Genomic DNA, 15,422 nt, shown 5'->3' on the forward strand with positions numbered 1-15,422 from the left:
AGCTAGGCTACTATTCAAAGGGGGCTGATTAAACACATAAGGGGGCTGGGCTACTCATCATGGAGGGATAAAGGTATACCATATAAGAAGGACTGGGGTACCATTCTGTTGGGGGAGGGGGGGGGGGGGCTAGATTGTTAATCAAGGAAGCAAAAAGGGCTAGGTTACTATAAAAAAAAGATGTTTAAGTTAAAATTTGAGAGAAACTAAGTGACCCTTTGAGGGTGCTAGGCAATACGAGGGTGGTGATTAAAGTGGTAGTGTAGATGTTATTTATATATATGGTGGTGGTGAGTACTGTAAAGAAATGTAATGGTCGAGTTACTATTTAGGGGGTTAGTTTACCATTTGGGGGGTTATATGTTACCATTTGTGGGGCAAAGCTAAAAGGTAAAGGGTTACAAGTCAAACGGTCTGGGTTATATTTAGGCGATGTAACATTATTTGGTTGGGTTTGTTCAGCTAAAACGCAACAGGAGAGTTAGTCATTTGTCTTATAGCAACTGGTTCTTAACCTTCTCAGAGGTGCCGAACCCCTCAATTATGAAAACAAGAAGACAAAAATGGAAGTTGCTTAAAAATTCAGGAGTATACTTGCATAACACAAAGAATGAATTCCATTTTAATTAATACAAATATGAAAGGACAGTTGCTTACAATTCAATTGCGAAAATGCACTATCTTCGTCGAACCCCTGAGACTGGCTCACTGAACCCCTGAGATTCGGTCGAACCCCGGTCAAGAACCACTATGACTTACAGCCTTGGAAAGGTAAATATTGTACCAGAAAAGGGTCAGCAGGGATGTCCCACTCGGAATATAGCACTGTTTAAACGCTTAATTGCGGTGTAGGTAGTTATCATTTATTTATTCATTATGTTAACTGTTTTACCGAAGCGAAGGTGTCTGCCTGCAAGATAGTTTCGCGTTCTCAGTATTGGAATTTTAACAGCTGTTGTGAATTCATTGCACTTTTCTGTTACATCCTTTTAGCTATTTCGTTTTATTTACTTTTCGCTGTAAATTGATCTCATGCGCTCCCACGTGCTGCTCATCCGTTAGCGCACGTATTCCTGAGGCGTCGCTCTATAAATACACACTGCCCTCGGTAATGTGTGGAAATAGTAAAGAAATGATAATACACATAGCAATAGTAGTAGTAGTAGTAGTAGTAGTAGTAGTAGTAGTGGTAATAATAATAATGAAGTTAATGGCGTCAGTCCTCCTAAAATGTGTCGCCAGGCTCTTTAATGGCGCAATCATGAACACGAATACAAAGAAACAATGCACGAGAGAAAATAATAAAGAAGCGGCGCGTAAAGTCGTGAGTGGTAGTTATGCGTTACTCAAGAAACAACACGCAGCGAAAAAATGAAAAAAAGAATAAAGAAAAAACAAACAAAAACAAAGCAAAACGCCGATGTATAGTTACGTTTTGGGGCCATATTCTTGACGAGAGAGAGAGAGAGAGAGAGAGAGAGAGAGAGAGAGAGAGAGAGAGAGCACTAGGTACAACAACTTAACGTTAACAGAACTTGTATACGAAGAAAAAATAACGAAAACATTCCTCAGTCTTACTCTTGATACACTTTTCGAGGCAAATTAAAGGCCCACAGTTTTTTAAGTGTGGAATATAAACACGAACACTTCCTCACCACCTCCGCGCACAAGCAATCACGCATAGTTACACACCTGAGTTGGGGGATCCACGAGGGGCTTGGGTTGGGGGGGCGGGGGGTCGGGCGAGGTGACACGGGGCGGGGGGAGGTGAGGCGGGGGCTGCTGCTGCTGTTGCTGTTGCTGCTGCTGTTGTTGTTGCTGTTGTTGCTGCTGCTTGTTCATATGTAGGTGGTTCATCATTGCCTGGAAGCACACGAGGGTGGTTAGTGGGTGCTGGTAGGCCAAGGGCAGGGGGGGTTGAAGACCGAGTATGGATGGAATGGTAGGCATGGGCATGGTAGGTGTCAGTCTGGCCACCATCGCGGCGAGGCCCACCTGCAGCCTGTCCCGCTCCTTGGTAAGTTGCCGCTCCAGCTGGCTCACGACCTGCATCTGTACCCGCGCCTGTGCCGTCGATCTGTCGTCCAGCGTGTGTTCAGTGTTCAGGTGTCTGCGGGGGAGAGGAAGAACTGATGTGAGACTCTGAAGATGACTATAGACAAGTGTTTTTTTTTTTTTTACAACAGGAGAGAAGAACTAATGTGAGACTCTGAGGATGACGATAGACAAGTATTTTTTTTTTTTTACAACAGGAGAGGGAGAATTGATGTGAGACTCTGAGGATGACGATAGACAAGTACTTTTTTTTTTTTAAAACAGGAGAGGGAGAATTGATGTGAGACTCTGAGGATGACGATAGACAAGTATTTTTTTTTTACAACAGGAGAGGAAGAATTGATGTGACTCTGAGGATGACGAGAGACAAGTAGTATTTTTTTTTGCAATAAAGGAGACAGTTCAAGGGCACAAAAAAGGAAACAATAATAAAAAAGCCCGCTACTCGCTGCTCCTAAAAAAAGAATCAAAAGAGGTGGCCGAAAGAGAGGTCAATTTCGGGAGGAGAGGAGAGGTGAGGTATGAGTGATGTGATAATTATGTAACTATAATGTTAGCGAGTGTGTGATGGAAATTAGCGAGAGTGGGATGAGCTAAGTTTAGGATGACTGAGAGATGGGGTGAAACTGTGACATATAATTCTGAGCGTGACGGAAAAAAAAAGAGTATTAGTTTGGGCGATGACGAGAGAGAAGTCTTTGTATGAGTGATGTAGTTAAACTTCGAGCGTGAAAAAGTCTAAAAAAGGTGAAAGAGGGAAGAGTATTAGTTTGAATTATGTAGTGCTTGTTATATACAGACTGTTAGCGGGGGAGGAGAGGCTGCGTGTTTCTGAGCGTGACGAGAGAAAAGTGCAAGAGAGTGACGTAGTATTAGTGTGATTTAGGGTGATGGAGAGATGGGGTGAGGCTACATGATATTCTGAGCGTGACGTACGGATATCAGTATGAGCGATGTACTGCTTGTGTGATAAGAGTTAGCGAGAGTCGGGCGAGCTATATTTAGGATGAAGGAGAGCTGGGATAAGGTTAAAAATGTTACGTGAAATCTTGAGCGTTACGAAAATAAAATTAGTATGACTGACAACGAAAAAAAAATATTAGTATGATTGATGTTATAGTGGTAGTGTGAGAAGAGTTTGCGAGAATCAGGCGAGCTAAATTTAGGATAGCGGAGAGATGGGGTGAGGTTGATATCGCAACACTAAATTCCGAGCGTGACGAAAAACAAGCATTGATATAAATAACGTATACTGCAAGTGTAAATGATAGCGAGGTTAGTGCGAGTTTATTCTAGGAGGAAGGAAAGATGGAGAGAGGCTCAGAGTGTGACGTCAAGTAGTGTTAAATATACAGTGCCCGCTACATTTTTAAGGGAAGACAAGGCGCGGCGAGGCTCTAGACGTGAAGTAAAGTCTTATGAGTTCAGCGTTTGTGCGAAATAAATTCAAGACGATGTAAAAAAAAAAAAGTGTGATGTTTCTTTGAGCCTGACACAGTAGTTTTAGACATACTCTCAAACATTTCGGGAATCACACACCCACATATAATAAGGTTTTCATAGAGGTTGTGGGTATTTTTCATGGATAGTTTTACGAGTCTAGTGAGAAGTTTGATAAGGTTTCTGGGCCAGGAACGTGAAAAAAAACCTCATGATAAACCGACCGATCTCCTTTGTGACCTTGGGAAGTATTTGTTAAGAGCCGAAAGCGTCTGAGCATCCGGGACTTAGAAGAGTAACAGAAAATTCAGGAAGAAAAGTCAGGCAAGGCTCTGGCAGACGTAAAAAAAAGATGTTCGCGGTAATAAGATAATAAAATACTAGTCAAGAGGACAATGAAGCGATGACGGTGTCTAATCTGGACATGACGAGGAACTGATGGAAATAAGACTTTGAATAACGCAAGATTAAAGAAAGATGAGGTGTAGCTCTGGTCGTGGCGAAAGAGTGTAGCGTTAGTACTGCAAGCTAAATTTAAGAGGGAGAACGAGGTAATGGCGCTCGGATGGTGACGTAAAGACGAAAAAGAAAAAGTATTTAAGAGTAAAACAACGCTAGATTAAAGAGAGATGAGGTGTAGCTCTGGTCGTGAAGAAAAAGTTTAGCGTTACTACAAGCTAAATTTAAGAGAGAACGAGGTAATGGCGCTCGGATGGTGAAGTGAGGACGAAAAAGATGTAGTAGTTAAGTGTAAAACAGAGTGACTGATTTACAAGGATGAGAAGGTTTGGCGGAAATGGTGTTAATGAGTAAAGCTTTGATTGGTGGAACATGCAAGAAGAAAATGAAGAAGATTGGAAAAGAAGTATTAGTAGTAGTTACGCTATGCTGGTAACGACGTGGTTAAGAAGGAAACTGATAATGATAATGAGCATGGATAAGAAGGGTCCGTATATATTATAATCGTGAAGAATGAAACTAGTGTATATTTATATATTACAACGACACTGAACGAAGAAAATTACGTTACGTTTTACTGTATGTTAAAAATTGTACGACTTTCTTGCCAAACAAACCATAAACTACTACTACTACTACCACTACTATCATTACTTCACTACACTTACTTGTGGAAGGTGTGGTTGTCGTCGCAGATCGCCTCGCAGCCCGGCCACTTGCACACCCCGTGGCCGTAGAGCGGGTGGCCGGCGCGGCGACCCGACATGTCATCCTCCTCGCCGCCCAGACCGTTCATCTCGCGGCCTGCGCACGAGGGAAGCATACTCGTTAGCGGCGAAGGTAAGGAGAGGTATGTAGAGGTAGGTAAAAGTAGGTATGCATGAGAAAGAATGAAGGCAAACTATTGATTAGCGCTGAAGGTAAAGGTGGGGAAAGGAAGGTAAGATGCGTGAGTATAGAAATGGAGAGAAAGGGGAGGTAAAATATATGAGCAAGTGAGAAGGAAAACAGCGTGAGGTAAGGTATATAAGAATGAAGGCAAACAGTGATCAGCGGTTAAGGTAAGGGTAGGTAAAAGTATAGGTAAATTGCATGGGTAAGAATGAAGGCAAATATTGTATAGCGAAGAACGTAGGATACTCCAACTATAATCTTGATACATGTATTTTTTTTGTCCTTGAGCAGCCTCCTAGAATGTATGAGCAATATAAGATAATGCTAGTAATAAGATGTAAAAGAATGAAGGCGAAACAGATTAACAGTACAAGGTAAAGGTGGGGAAAGGTAAGTAAGATGCGTGAGTAGAAATGGAGTAGGAGGTAAAATACTGATTAAGCGGTACAGGTAAAGGTAGGAAAGGTAAGTAAGGTAAATGGGTAAGAATGCAAAATACTGATTAGCGGTACAGGTAAAGGTAGGAAAGGTAAATTGCATGGGTAAGAATGAAGGCAAATATTGTATAGCGAAGAACGTAGGATACTCCAACTATAATCTTGATACATGTATTTTTTTTGTCCTTGAGCAGCCTCCTTTACTGTAACAATATAAGATAATGCTAATAATAAGATGTCCGAAAACGAATGGAGGCGAACACAGATTAACAGTACAGGTAAAGGTGGGGAAAGGTAAGTAACGTAAATGGGTAGGGATGCAAAATACTGATTAGCGGTACAGGTAAAGGTAGGGAAAGGTAAATAAGGTAAATGGGTAGGGATGCAAAAATTGATTAGCGGTACAGGTAAAGGTAGGGAAAGGTAAGTAACGTAAATGGGTAAGAATGCAAAATACTGATTAGCGGTACAGGTAAAGGTAGGGAAAGGTAAGTAAGGTAAATGGGTAAGAATGCAAAATACTGATTAGCGGTACAGGTAAAGGTAGGGAAAGGTAAGTAAGGTAAATGGGTAAGAATGCAAAATACTGATTAGCGATACAGGTAAAGGTAGGGAAAGGTAAGTAAGGTAAATGGGTAAGAATGCAAAATACTGATTAGCGGTACAGGTAAAGGTAGGGAAAGGTAAGTAAGGTAAATGGGTAAGAATGCAAAATACTGATTAGCGGTACAGGTAAAGGTAGAGAAACGTAAGTAAGGTAAATGTGTAAGAATGCAAAATACTGATTAGCGATACAGGTAAAGGTAGGGAAACGTAAGTAAGATGCGTAAGTAGAAATGAAGGCAGAGGGTATGGGTAAAATGTCTGAGCAGGAATGAAGGCAAACAGCGTAGGAATAGGTAAGATGCGTAAGAATGAAGGACATGACATATTAGTGGTGAAGGTAAAGGTAGGTACAGGAAGGTAACGATAGGTAAGTAGGTTGGTAGGTAGGTAGGTAAGATGCCTCAATAAGAATGAAGGCGAAGACACATTAGTGGTGAAAGTAAGGTAGGTAAAGGAAGGTAATAATAGGTAAGTAGGTAGGTTAGTAGGTACGTAGGTAAGATGCCTCAGTAAGAATGAAGGCAAATAATTATTAGCGATAGGTAAAGGTAAGAAAATGCACAGGTGAGAATGACTACAAACAATGATTACAGGTGAAGGTAAGGACGAGCAGAGGTAGTATGTATTCTTCCGTCCATCTCCGCCGTGGTCGAATAAGCCTAAAGTTAAAGTAGATTACCGCACACCTCAAAATAAGTTCCTAGAGCGACCGAACAAGAAAAGTTAACAAAATCTATGGCGAATGAGTAGAATATTCTCTCCTTTTCCTATACTTTTCCTTCTCTTCCTCTACCTATAACATACTGGAGTAAGAATGAAGGAAAAACTGCGCACGTAAGACGAAGTTATCAATATGCTGTGTTCGTTTTGGTGATGGCGAGTATATTTTGAGTATATTCTGCATGACGACGAACAATGATCAGAGCTAAAGGTAAGGATAAGTAGAGGTAGTTATAACATACTAGAGTAAAAATAAAGGAAAAACTACGCATGTAAGACTAAGTTATCAATATGCTGTGTTCGTTTTGGTGATGGCGAGTATATTTTGTATGGGTGAGAATGACAACGAACAATGATTACAGGTGAAGGTAGGGACAAGTAGAGATAGTTATAACATACTGGAGTAAAAATAAAGGAAAAACTGCGCACGTAAGACTAAGTTATCAATATGCTGTGTTCGTTTTGGTGATGGCGAGTATATTTTGCATGGGTGAGAATGACAACGAACAATGATTACAGGTGAAGGTAGGGACAAGTAGAGATAGTTATAACATACTGGAGTAAAAATAAAGGAAAAACTGCGCACGTAAGACTAAGTTATCAATATGCTGTGTTCGTTTTGGTGATGGCGAGTATATTTTCTCCTTCCCGTTTATCTTGTGTCTGAAATACTCTTGCTAATATTTGAATAGTTGTAACATTATTTATGCTTCCGATTCTACTGCATCTGCCGCTTCTAGAGGGTAACGAAGGAACTAATAAAACAAACTCGAAGCATAATCATTAATCTATCACCCTTAGTATTCTTGCCGAGGTGTCCAGTTATTTAACTCCCCGTGTTTGAGGTTGTAAAATTTAATATAATGTGAATATCAGCTTTGTTAAGGCGATCCATTATGAAGAAGGACACGCCCATCGCCAGACACAAATGCACCGCGGGGAAGAATTTATTGCGTTCAACGTGTGCGACTACGAAGAAAAATATTAAGAGACACGCGAGGAAATTATGTCTGGGATCGAAATCGACACCGCAACATTTTAACGTCTCAATTTTATTCGCTGGGATGAGGCAGAGAGAAAAAGTAGTATTTGAATATTAAATCAGCGAAATATTTAAGTTGTACGTGTAATATGCTACCAATAACAGGCATATGTTTTCAGTAATTTAGAATCTTGGCAATCATCTCATTAGTTTTCCCTTTTTTTTTATATCCTTCGTACCACAATTACAATACTCATAGCGCTAACAAGCATAATGAACCTCAATTCAATTACTACACTCTGTTCTTATAAAATTCCGTCCTTATAGAAGACACGCGGCAATTTCCTCGTTATTCTCCCTATTTTCCTATCAGCCATTACAATACACATAACTAACAAGCATAATGAATCCCACAAAACAATTACTACACGCTGTTCTTATAAAATTCCGTCCTTATAGAAGACACGCGGGAATTTCCTCGTTATTCTCCCTATTTTGCTATCAACCATTGCAATACTCATAACTCTAACAAGCATAATGAGCCCCACAAAACAATTACTACACGCTGTTCTGATAACATTCCCTCATTATCTTATCCCAGCGTGGGCGGCGGCATAGGCGGGCTGGGCGACGGACGGAGTGGGTGGGTGGAGGCGCCGCCCTGCCATGCTCCGCGGCGACTCCTACGTGGGATTCAATACGTCTTGAGAGCGATAGAGAACGCGTGTGGCCGGCTGGGAAAGTTTGAAGAGCGGGAGGAGGCGGGGGGAGACTGGGTACGGCGGGTGGAGGCGGGAGGAGGCGGGTGGGAGGCGCGTCCAGCATGTTGCACTCTTGGGGGCGGGAGGGAAAGGAAGCGAGGGAGGGAGAGCGCGCGGGAGGCGGCGACAAGGCAGGTGGTGCACCCTCGCGGCGGCCGCCACACTCACGCCACCAGCGGGAAATTCTCTCTTCCAAATTGGCTGTTGCTCCCGTGTCAACATCTACAAGACCGGTAGTTAGTTTTAATTGATGTTTACAGACTGATGTGGAGCGCGGGAGAGTGGCAGGGCGGCGAGGGAGAGGCAGGCGAGAAGGGAGAGCCGAGACTTCATATTTGTATCGCGAATAATAGCTTATCGAGTTCTTCCGTCCATCTCCGCCGTGGTAGAATAAGCCTAAAGTTAAAGTAGATTACCGCACACCTCAAAATAAGTTCCTGGAGCGACCGAACAAGAAAAGTTAACAAAATCGATGATGGATGAGTAGAATATTCTCTCCTTTTCGTATACTTTTCCTTCTCTTCCTCTACCTTTCCTTATTTTTTTCTTTTAGCTTGATTATAATGAAACTACTGGTCTCCCATCCTCTCCACGGGCCCTACTTCCCATAATCTCTCTCTCTCTCTCTCTCTCTCTCTCTCTCTCTCTCTGTGTGTGTGTGTGTGTGTGTGTGTGTGTCTAAGATGAAGAAAATGACAGCTTCTCACAAAATAAAACATGGCGAGGGGAAGTTTTAAAATGCTAAAACCTTAACAGAGAATAAGTAAGGAGTTCAAGAAGCTTCGAACCCTCAGATTATTGTTATTGTTGTTGTTTCGATATCTAGCGCGCACTTGTTCATTTTTCTTCTTACTCTCTTCCTTTACTTTGCTCGTGTATTCTCTCCTCCTTGCTCGTTTCTCTTTCCTTCTATTCCTACTTGCTCCCAGATTTATGGATTCCAAGGCAGTGAAAAATATGGAACCACGAGCGAAACAGTGAAACAGCTAAAAGGTAAATTATATAGTGAACTGTGTCCTAGAATACAGACAGACGACGAAGAGGAGTAAGAGGATGACGAAGGAGGAGGAGGAGGAGGAAGATGGCGACGAAGGAGATGCGGACGAAAAGGAGGAAGAGGAGGAGGAGGAGGAAGATGACGACGACGAAGATGAGGATGAAAAGGAGGAGGAGGACGAAGAAGTGGATGAGGAGGAGGACGATGAAGAGGATGAGGAGGAGGACGAAGAAGAGGATGAGGAGGAGGACGAAGAAGAGGATGAGGAGGAGGACGAAGAAGTGGATGAGGAGGAGGACGAAGAAGTGGATGAGGAGGAGGACGAAGAAGAGGATGAGGAGGAGGACGAAGAAGATAATGAAAAGGAGGAGGAGGAGGAGGATGAACCATTGAATCTACTTACCATTAGCGGAGGGAGGCGGCATAGGTTTCTGATCTCTCTCGTTGTTGTTATTGTTGTTGTTATTGTTGTTGTGGTGGTGGTGATGGGGGGAGGGGGTTTCCGAGCGCTCACTCCTCTCCTTCCAAGAGTTCCCGTCGCTCGGCACACCTGGCGGAGACCCTAACCATGAGAAAGGAAACTCGCGTAAGGTAATTAATGCCTGAATATTCACCTTTTTATAACTTTTGACTCACTGCTGTCTTTTGTTATATTACTGCGTGTTTGTTTCGTCCACCGCGACCTTCAGTGTGTATTTGCGTGTTTTAGTATTTATATGACCTATTATTTTTGTTTCTGTTGCCACCGCGTTCCCAGAACTTCCTCAGTTGAATAAATTAAGATTCATTAAGAGGCATCAAAAGCCTGTGTGTGTGTGTGTGTGTGTGTGTGTGTGTGTGTGTGTGTGTGTGTGTGTGTGTGTGCACGTAAGGTCAGACAGACAATAAATACTCCTTTCTTCCCGACAGCGTGATATTTACGTCGGCGCTAAGGGAGGCAAAATACTGTTAAATACAACAACAAACACCCAATCCATTACACATGAACCCGCCGCAGATTAAGTAGGAGATAAAAGCTTTTTTGATGACTATTTACGAGATGCCGAGCTGCCGGCGGGGACACGTGCGGCCGATGCTAGCACCCGACGCCCCGCCCCGCCCCGACTCTCCCCTGTTTAACTGGGGCTGGGTGGGCAGGTGGTCCGCCCCGCCACAGGTACTGGTTCACCTGGACACTGGTTTACCTGGCCACTGGTTCACCTGGATGCCTTGGGCTGGACGGTGTTTTGTGGCTCTAGATTTTTGCCCAGTAATTACCCGAAGCATCCACGGCCTGTGTGGCGGCCCGGCGGGCGGCCTGTCTGGAGGATTCTCGGACTGTGCCCTCAACTATGTGTCTCGGCATGCATGACATCGGCGTGTGTGTGTGTGTGTGTGTGTGTGTAGGGAGGCCGCCGGAAGGATGACTGGCCGAGGCCTGGTCGTGTGGTACTCACGTGTCTCGCCATTGTGGTGGTGCAGGCCGGGGTGGAGGCCGGACTGAAGGAGGTACTGCCGCTGCACGGCCTGCAGCTGCTGTACAAGCTGCTGCTGCTGCGCCCCGAGCTGCGCCAAGGGCCCGGACACCTTCGTCTGTGGGAGGAAGAAGCCGTCACTGTAATACTCGCCTGTTGACGCCACCAAGACAGGGATACAGACAGACCACCTGGACCCCACCACCACCACCCCCGCCTCGCCCTACCTCTGCCCTGCAACTGCCCAGACCCTCGTCCCGCCCGTGGCTGCCCGGTTCGTGCGTGGGTGCAGCGGTGGCCTGGCCGGGAGGGCAGGACGGGGGACGACCCGCCGCGGAGTGACTCAGCGCCGCGTCAGGGCCACACACGGCTACTGTGTCCTTTGTCTCACGCACGCACGGCTGACGCGACAACACAACATAACACAACAGTACTGCAGAGCACGGGGCTGCATCACGGCCTCTCCGGCAACACTGGGGCAACAGCGGCGCGGCGGTCCGGTTCGAGACACTTCGAGGCTTCACACGGGATTCGAGGCAGAGACTTTCAGCGGCCAGCGATATCCAGGCAGTGGTAGGGCGTTGATCAGGCTAATTTTCTTGCATTCAACCGCTACTTATTCCACCCCGGCGATGTGAGCGGCGGAGGCGGCGGCGGCGTGCCGGCGGTGGCGGAGTGTTGGTATTTACAAGTCATGGAGGGCGAGGCGCCGCGTCAGTTTTCTGTCCACTCCAGAAATGTCAACAAAACTTTGCCGCGCACCTCACTTATTAACTCCTCAATCCCTCTCCGCCGCGACACACGGGGCACTGAGCAGCGCGGCCACACGCAACCCCTCGCCGTGACATTATCATTATTCCTGCCCCGGCGATATTTCATCCATAAAAAATCGGCAGCGGCGGCCGGTCAGTGCACACGACAAGCAGCGAACCACTTGGCGGGGCGGCGAGGAGGACGCGTGAGGCGCGGCGAGCGTGTCTCCAGCCAGGCGACGTGAATTACAAGTCAACAAAAGGCATCACGGGGCTCACGGCGGATGCGTGGCCAGGCAACACCCGAAGACACTGTTCCTCGTGCTGCTCCCTCGTCCTTCACCCGCCCCGCCACGGAGGTGTTGCTGAGCGAGCCTGAGGACAAACACACGAACCACCATCATCGCCATCATCACCAGATCGGACCAGACAACGACGCGACTCCCTTGTAAGGCGCGGAGGACTTAACACCACTTCACCTCATCCCGACGCCTTATAAGGGACCTCACGACCTTGTTTGTCCCTAGCGACGCGCGGACGAGGCGGCTCTTGGGGTGTTGGAGCAAGAAACACGAAGTAATGAACACAGCGAAGGTTGCGTTACGTGGCCGGCGGTAGCGTTCCAGAAGGCATCGATCACTTTCCCTTCCCGGCGTTCGTCTTAATTGGTTTCTTCATCGTTAGTCAGATTCTTAGTTACGCTTCCCCGATTTACGTCAACAAATTTCACTGCGTTCAAGAGTTTCTTTAATTAAAACTAAACAGCCCAACAATACCGCTCTCTCTCTCTCTCTCTCTCTCTCTCTCTCTCTCTCGCCGCATCCTCGGTATTTGAGATGATGCAAAAAGGCCACAAAATTTATAATATAAAATTGCTCTAAAAATCTAATATAAAGTTCGCAAATTAATATTTTTCTTGATCATTATTTTGATTTCGCGGTTCATATTGCATTTATTATCGTCATGTATTTTCTTTTCTATATTTTTCTTCTGTCGCTTATAGAAATTTGTTTTAAAAATGGCGAGATTGGTGCCGGAGCGGGATATTAAAACCTTCGTTGTTCTTCTCTTCCTGTTTTATGATTTCCTTTCACTTGATTTCTTTGTTACGATGAAGAGAAAACACAGAAATACAAACCAACTGAAGGGCACACAGTATATTCAGTAGTAACCCGAACAAAAAATATATAAGTGAAGATTTTGCTGTTCCTCCTCCTCTACTATTTCTCTTCATTTCAGTTTGATTATAAAGAAAACCGATCAAAATTAAGGACAAAGAAATTCCTTGTTCCATGTAATCCTGTCAAGCTATGTGAGTGAAATCTTGAACTATTTCTTATAATTCTATATATACATTGTTTTTATCTCTGTTTGATTATAAAGAAGAATGAACTGACTAAGTGACTCGTTGAATTAGTGACTGGCCTACTGACTGAATAACTAGTTGACTGAATGCTTGACTAATTTATTAATGGCTGAATAAATGGCTGACTGGCTTGCTGACGGCCTGGAAAAAAAAAACCACACACAGGAATGCTATAATGACGAGCGAGAAATATAAAAGTCATGGTTTATTTAATTTTAATGGCGACGATGAAGTCAGCAACGCGATAAACAGTTTTCGTACTAAGTTTTTTTTATCAACTTTAACCTCAAAGTTGTTGTGCGGAGACGTGTTGTTCCCTCATTAATAAAATTTGCAACCCTTCCTAACATATTTCTTAACCTCATTACACGAGTTTAATTTTCTTTATGCTTATATGCCCCGGGATTCTATTATTATTATTATTATTATTATTATTATTATTATTATTATTTTGTTTTTTTGTAACAGCGTTATTATTACTGTTACGCTCATCAGTTATTTCTCTCAGCTTAATTCCTCAGGTGTATATTCTTAACTCATTTTGATTAACCTTTTTTTTTATCAAATCCGCAAGAACGATAATCAAAGGAAAGTCGCTCGATACTATTCATGAACAACACGAAGAAACGAAGTACAGAAGGAAACATGTGAGGGAAGCGCGTCAAAAAGCGAAGGGAAAAAACAAACCCTGACGGCGAGGGTCACCCAAAAATAGCACTTCAACGCAGGTGTTTAACCGGACCCACGTTAACAACACCTGCGGTACACCTGTCCGCCAGATCATCAAGGCTCACGACGCATTAACACAGGCGTACATCGAGGATAACATATGAGCGACTCCCTGATTGGCTGACTCTCTGACTGGCCAAATATCTGCCTGGTTGACTGACGAACTAGCTATATGTCTGACTGGCTGTTTGACTTACTAAATAGTTGCCTGACTGACTGACTGGTTGGTTGGCTGGTTAATTTCCTGACTGTTTGACGGGCTAGTAAAATGTTTAACGGTTTGACTGACTGACTGACTAGTTGGTAAGCTGGTTAACTTGCTGACTGAGGGACTGGCTAGCTAAATGTATGGGTAGTTGACTGACAGAATGCTTGACTTATTGGATGCCTGACTGAATGGCTAAACGGCTCGCTAACTAACGAATTGGCTGACTAAATATTTGCCTGATGGACTGGATGCTTGACTAACTGGCTCACTGATTGGTTGACTAACGAACTATATGGCTGGCTAAGCGTTTGACTGGTTGACTGACTGACTTACTGGCTGGCTAAATATCTGACTGTTGAATGACCGGCTGTTTAAATGTCTTACTGACTGGCTGATTGACTGACTTTTAATTTACTGTACGGCTGACTAACTGAATGGGCGAATAACTTGCTGACTGATTAACTGACTGGCTAAATGTCTGACTATCTGGTTAACTGACTGACTGAATGCTTAATTTACTGGACGTCTAACTAGCTTGTTGACTTAAGAACTTGCTGACTAACTGAATGGATGGCTAAATGTCTGAATATCGATCGGGTTAGCTGATCTGACTGACTGACTGACTGCTAAATTTACTGGACGTCTGACTAACTGAATGGCTGGCTGACTGGCTGGCTAAATCTCCAACTACCTGGTTAATTGACTGACTGTTTGACTGATCGACTGACTGTGCAGGTGTGGGTTGGCTAAATGTTTGGCTATCTGGTTAACTGACCGGCCGAGTGACTGACGGACTGTGCAGGCGTGGGTGTGTTCTCCTCGCTGCACCTTCGCCACGCCTCATCAACATACCTATACCCGTGCGTGGCTACCTGTGTGTTTACCTGGCGTACCTTGTTATTAGTCCCGCTGGCTCAGGTGCGCCGCGGGTTACCTGAGCGAGTGAGCGCTGTCTGTGTACCTGGTTATGTGCAGGTAATCAGGTGATGTCTTGAATTAGCTTGTTGTTTATCTATTTATTAACTTTTTTATTTGCGTTGATTAAGGGAGACGACGAATGAGATGAAGAAGCGTAACTGCCTCTTTTCGCTATTCATTTTCTTGTGTTTTTTTAACGTAAATTAGAGTAAAAATGGAGAGAGAGAGAGAGAGAGAGAGAGAGAGAGAGAGAGAGAGAGAGAGAGAGAGAGAGAGAGAGAGAGAGAAACGAAACAAAACAAAAATCTGATTATTCTCACCGAAACAAATTCTAGTCACAGTTCCAAACGTCGCCGAATTTGTTTTTGTGCACGAAATCACGAACCCAACAAAATTACCTGGATTACTGAACAGGCGAGAATCAACATTTAGCGCAAAGCAAGTTAACGCCAAGACGAAACACCTGCGTAAAAAAAAGGTAAATCCAGGTGTGCCTATTTACGCCTACCTGTGATTCACCTGTCCGTACCACATGACCGCGTGTCCTACAGTATATACACAAGGACAGGTGAGTTCAGGTAAGTTTTATTAAGAACTAAGAATCACTAAGGCTAAGTTAAGAGAGGAATGAGAGGGAGTGTCAG

The 15,422-nt window shown here is 44.2% G+C and overlaps 1 protein-coding gene across 12 annotated transcripts in view; it reads right to left on the reverse strand.

Moving 5' to 3' along the window:
• The window catches only part of LOC126985418 (forkhead box protein P1-like), a 483,883-nt gene that overhangs the window by 15,584 nt on the left and 452,877 nt on the right, over positions 1-15,422 (reverse strand). For 9 of the 12 annotated variants that reach the window (XM_050840267.1, XM_050840268.1, XM_050840261.1 and 6 more), the window contains 4 exons: positions 10,788-10,923; positions 9,755-9,913; positions 4,623-4,758; positions 1,693-2,110 (listed from right to left, as the gene is read on the reverse strand). In XM_050840267.1, the coding sequence (XP_050696224.1) occupies positions 1,693-2,110; positions 4,623-4,758; positions 9,755-9,913; positions 10,788-10,923 (849 nt within the window). The remainder of the gene's footprint in view (positions 1-1,692; positions 2,111-4,622; positions 4,759-9,754; positions 9,914-10,787; positions 10,924-15,422) is intronic. The other 3 variants (XM_050840266.1, XM_050840271.1, XM_050840262.1) reach the window with 2 other exon arrangements.

This window comes from Eriocheir sinensis, chromosome 59 (genome assembly GCF_024679095.1).
Source record: "Eriocheir sinensis breed Jianghai 21 chromosome 59, ASM2467909v1, whole genome shotgun sequence".
In the NCBI taxonomy this organism is placed as follows: Eukaryota; Metazoa; Arthropoda; class Malacostraca; order Decapoda; family Varunidae; genus Eriocheir; species Eriocheir sinensis.